This window comes from Coenobita brevimanus, chromosome 77, assembly GCF_032717465.1.
Source record: "Coenobita brevimanus isolate Jiangsu-jjx chromosome 77, ASM3271746v2, whole genome shotgun sequence".
Classification (NCBI taxonomy): Eukaryota; Metazoa; Arthropoda; class Malacostraca; order Decapoda; family Coenobitidae; genus Coenobita; species Coenobita brevimanus.
The window spans coordinates 14,223,079-14,228,833 of NC_137030.1; the positions used below are offsets into that span (position 1 = coordinate 14,223,079).

A 5,755-nucleotide genomic window follows, 5' to 3' on the forward strand; every position below is an offset into this window, starting at 1 on the left:
GAGGAGTCAAGATCACTCACGGAACATTTACCCACATTACCAATGGTTTAAGGCATCTTAATTAATGCAGGAAACATGATTTGGTATTTTTTTAAGCATATATCTGAATGTACAATTGGTACATATTACTTTTTCCAACCGCCTGCAGTGGTGACTTGCAGCCAAGGCAGACGATGGAGCTAGTTTGTTGACAATAGCTAGTATTATTGTGGATGCACCATAGTCTTGTAAAACATTTGAGAGTACAAATTTTTAACAATACTCTGCACCAAAACATCGAAATACTATGTACTGACGTTACCCAGTACATACCAGACGTATTTTCATATATCATTTTTAAAAATAAACATAAATTTTACAGCAGCCTGCCCAGCTCCGATGGTGTACCCTGCCTGATTAACAGTCGGGTGCTTCCACATGATTGTTCCAATAATGGCCATGTCACAGGCCTCGGAAACGCCACTGAGAAAACCAAATCGTTCTTGGGAGCTAGCAGACGACCTCGGGTGTGCAGTCCGAGGCGACTGAGAAAACAGCAGATTGTTGACAATTTAGCCATTTCTCCTCATTCTTGACTCCCCTCTCTACCTCCCCTCCATTACCCTCTCCTCTCACCTGCCCGGCCATACTACACTAAGTAAATCTTCCCTGGAATTTTCCACTGATTTCATCCATTGAAATAAGCTCTATGCCCTATTCTTATACCAAATAATATATACAAGAAAGAAATAAGGTAATTGATAATGCCATACACCTGGAATTGGCTAATTATCACCTGACAAAACCTCACATGCACTCGTTCGCTAATTTTCGCTGTTTATTTCCCCTTGAAATATGCCGTATAATCTATTCTCATAATAAAAATATATATAAGAAAGGAAGGGAGAAGCCTAAGTGATATTTACATTCACCCAGAACTACTTAATTTATTATGTATTGTCTAGATTTCCTGCCAATCATTTCATAGCGTATATATTAGCAGCTTTCACCCCACTGACATTGGCAGCATTGCACTCCCCCTACGCAGGCCACCCACAACATTGTATTCAGTTTCCTGTCGTCTTTCAAGGTGAAAGCACGTCGGATTCGCACCTGCCCAATTCCACCGCTTTTTAGCCCCATGCAAAGGGCCCTGTGACCTCTACCCCTACTAAACCTCGTGTGGAAAGAGGTAAAAGGCTAAGTGACTGCTGTGGAACGTGAACTGGCTAATTTGTCAATGGATATGATAAACAGTGACTACGATCTATATCTGGTGAGTAAAACAGTGCAAGTGAAAATGTAAATAATGTGTAAATAATGTGTAAACAGCAAGTGAAAGCAATAAATGTAAATATAAGTGAACAGTGGAAAATAGTTTTTTAAGTTACTGCAAGTGACTGCATAACAGTGTAAATAGAATAGGAATGTAAATAATGTAAATAAAATAGAGAATGTAAATAGAAATGTAAATAAGTAGTAATATAAGAATATGAGTATATATACTAGGAGTAATGAAAGTGAAAGTTTCACTCTAGCATGTATGAATACTATGAGTTATGAAAGTGTAAATGAAAGTGACAGATTCACTCTCAACGCTAGTATACAGGACGAAAAAGTGAATGCTACGTATTTTACTGAAAGAGAAATTGAATGCCTACAGTGACAATAAACTACTATTACTGAAGGAAACTTATGGATAAAGCCTGTATATATATATATATATATATATATATATATATATATATATATATATATATATATATATATATATATATATATATATATATATATATATATATATATATATATATATATATATATATATATATATATATATATATATATATATATATATATATAAGTGTTATATAGTAATAAAAATATAAACTGTGTTTTTATGAAAAATAAAATTGACAGAACACCAGCGGCGAACGATCACAAGTAGGAAGGTCATACGCGCTCGTAATTGTCATTGCTTTCACAGTGTTTTTTTTTTTTTTTTTTTTGGGGGGGGGCATTGATTCCAAACGATTTGAGAATCATAGAATAGTGTTTCAAGTGATAATATCACAGTGGCGGTGCCAAGGGGGGGCTTGGGGGGCTGAAGCCCCCCCAATAATGAGCCAAGCCCCCCCATCAGCCCCCCCAATATTGCCAGATTCCAAAGGCGAATTTAGGCAGGACGTCCCTTATTTGAACTTTCAATTTTGTATTACTATTTACAAATAATACACAAAAGTTGACGAAACGAAGTGTTATAAATTTAGGAAAAGATTCAAGACAATAGATTAAATCGTGATTATTATTTTTAGCTGTTAGCATTTAGCAGATTCTGAATGATAGTAATTTCACGGAAATTACGGAAAATTTATCAGTTGACTCAACTTCTAAGGAAAACTTCCAGCCTAGTTCTAATACTAAGGGTAACTTATGTTATAATATATTCTGTGAAATTCTTGTAATTCAGATGGTTAGTTTACATATCCTATAATGAAAATGATAAGTGAAAGTAAAATACAGCATTATTTTATTAAACTACATTAGCCATTCTTTTAGTGTATTACGACTGTACGATTATTATCTCGTCTTCAAAAATGTAATTGAATGTCGATTATGTCATAATTCGAGGCAGGAAGTTAATAAATTTGAATATATTTGATTAAAATGAAGTAAAGGATTCACACTGCTATAGGGCCTATATGGTCCTAGGCTCCTAGCCTAGCCCAGCATTCACGAATCGAGTGCACGATGAGTCATTCCTGTTCGATTCCTGTCAGCTACCAGACCAGTCTACCACGCGACGCAGTTGTGTGTAGATCTCCGAGTCTGTTGGCTGTTAATTGCTTAGTGTAGTAGACACTGAATTACTGAGCAGCTGAGCTTATTAGTTGTGGTTTTCGTCTTGCACTGATTTACAGGTATGGTGTAAGTTGATTTTTTTCTACTTAAAAATGTATAGAGGCTACTATAAGATTATAAGAAGCTGTGGAAGGAAGAATAAAATAGTGTGAAAATATCTGGTCTGTTGTAATGCTAATATGCAGTTTTATGCTTCTGTGATCTGTGTGCTTGTTTATGCTGTTTTCCCTGTTTATGAAAGTAACTGATGGTGGTTTATCATATTTGATCACATAGGCCGGGTTGATCATGGAACGCTACCTGTTACCCAAAATTCCCAAGAAGAGGCTGCGAGATGATGATCCTCCTACAGACACACCTGCTGTTAATGTGGACCTGGACAGTGGTGATCGTGATTGTGAGTCTGCAGCCTTACTAGGTGAGGCTAGTGCAGAACCCCAGCCACAAGAGGGCACTTCTCACACCCATGGTGAGAAACTACTACCTGGACCCAAGGACCTGAGCCAGCTTCCAGATAGTGGTCCCACCTGTCCAGACTTGAAGAGATACCCAGCCACAGAATACAGTGGCCAGTCAAGGTCATTCAACAAGAACTGGCGTGATCATCATTCGTGGCTGGAGTACTCCACGACCCTAGATGCTGCATTCTGCTTTGCATGTCGTCATTTCGGTTATGTACACTTAAGCAAATGTGAGAAGTCCTTCACCCATGACGGCTTTCGGAACTGGAAGAAGGCAACCTCATCTCTGAAGTCTGATGATAATTCAGCAGGACACAAGTTTTCTATGCAAGCTTGGGCAGAGTTTAAGATGCAGAAAACAACAGGTTCTAGGATCCTACATGCTTTTAATACCAACCATGAAAAAACTGTAAAGGAAAACAGACATTACATTAGAGCAGTAATAGACGTACTGCTCTACACAGCCTGCCAAAATGTTGCCCAAAGAGGTCACAAGGAAGACACTGATTCTGGCAACAAAGGTAACTTCCTGGATCTGCTGGACCTGATTTCCAGGTATGATGACATTGTCAAAAAGAAACTGAGTGGTGGTCCTGGCAATGCTAAATATACGCACCACGATATCCAAAATGAACTGCTCGCCATCATAGCTTCAATAATCAGAGAGGACATCAGCAACGAGGTCCTAAGAGCAGAGCATTTTGCCCTAATGGTGGATGAGACCAAGGATGTCAGCAAACAAGAACAGCTGTCCATTGTGGTGAGGTATCTCCACAAACAGAGCCTTCATGAGGTGTTCCTTGACTTCACAGCAGCCGAGGGTCTGGATGCAGACTCATTGCTCAACAAGATCTTGGAGACCCTGGCCAAATGTGGTATTGACCACAACGCCTGCATTGGCCAGTGCTACGATGGAGCTGCAGTCATGTCAGGGCACATCAGTGGTATACAGGAGAGGTTTAGGAGAAAGGTACCACAGGCTGTGTATGTCCACTGTTATGCTCACAGGCTCAACCTTGTGCTCGTTGATTGTGTACACAATATCCAGGCTGCAGCAGAGTTTTTTGTGGCTATACAGAGCTTGTACAAGTTCTTCTCTACGTCAGTAGTACATGAAGAATTTATAAAGGTGCAAAAAGAATTAAATCCCACAAGGCAGCACATAGAGTTGAAGCAACTGTCTGACACAAGATGGACCTCCCAACATGCTGCTTGTCTGGCAGTGAAAAGAACCCTACCTGCCATAGTGACAACCTTGAAACGTCTCATGGAGGGAGACAATGCACACAGAGCCACTGAGGCAAAGGGCCTGTGCATCCTGCTAGATCAGCAATTTGTGACAATTCTGTTGGCCATGGAAAAAGTGTTACTGATGACCAAACAACTGTCAAACCACCTCCAGTCACATGACCTTCAGCTGGCCTCTGCAGAGGACTTGATGCAGTCTGTCATGTCTGGACTGACAGAAATGAGGACTGAAGCTGCCTGGAAGGAGTTAGAGGAGGCTGCTGAGGATCTGTGCAAGGTAGTTGGGATACGCACTGAGACTGAGCGTCCAGGTAGACAACGATCTGCTCCCAGACACCTGGATGAATTCATCATAACATCCAGTACAGGTCAGAGGGATGGAGCTATACCAGATGCCAGGAGAAGGACCTTCTATGCCATCAGAGATAGAATGCTCAATGAGCTGAGCAGGCGATTTTCATCTGATGCCTGTAATGTTCTTATGGGTGCTGCTGCCTTGAATCCTAAGCACATTACATTTCTGGACAAAAAAGCGCTGTCAGGAATGGCAGCCAATTATGGAGTGGCAGAGGGTGATCTTGCAGTGGAGGTCCACCAATTGACAAGACTAATAGCTAGGAAGAGAGACAATGGCCTGGAAGTGTCCACACCACTTGAGCTCGCAGCCATGCTGGAGCCATACAAGGACGCCTTAATAGATCTGTATAAACTTGTATGCATTGCAGTGACCCTCCCTGTCACCTCAGCTGCCTGTGAGAGGAGCTTCTCATGTCTGAAACTCCTCAAGACATACTTGAGGAACAGCAGTGGCAACAACCGCACCAGCAACCTTGCTGTAATATCAATTAATTCTAGGAGGGCCAAACAGCTGAACATTGATGCCATTATAGACACATTTGCTGCCAATCACCAGAACAGGGGCATAGTTTTAAAGTAACGTGACAGTCGTTACACCTTGATTTAAAAATTCTTCTGATTCTTCAGATTGTATTAACTTCATAACATAGAATTTTTTTCTGTCATGTTAACTGCTTGCTTACACATGATGTCTAAATTAATTGAGTTAAACTTCAATCTTATGGAATAAACTGGAAATAATAAATGTTATTATGTTGCGTATACATTAATCTGAATTTCCTTGCTAGTTTTATGTCTTTCATTTGGCAGAATTTTTGATGAGATAAGAAATGTTATACATTAACACC

General features: G+C 40.0%; 1 protein-coding gene across 1 annotated transcript; it reads left to right on the plus strand.

Moving 5' to 3' along the window:
- The first annotated feature begins 3,129 nt into the window (after positions 1 to 3,129).
- LOC145408499 (zinc finger MYM-type protein 1-like) lies at positions 3,130 to 5,487 on the plus strand. The gene has a single exon (XM_080279230.1). The coding sequence runs from the start codon at positions 3,130 to 3,132 to the stop codon at positions 5,485 to 5,487; it is 2,358 nt and encodes a 785-aa protein (XP_080135356.1).
- Positions 5,488 to 5,755: the final 268 nt, after the last annotated feature.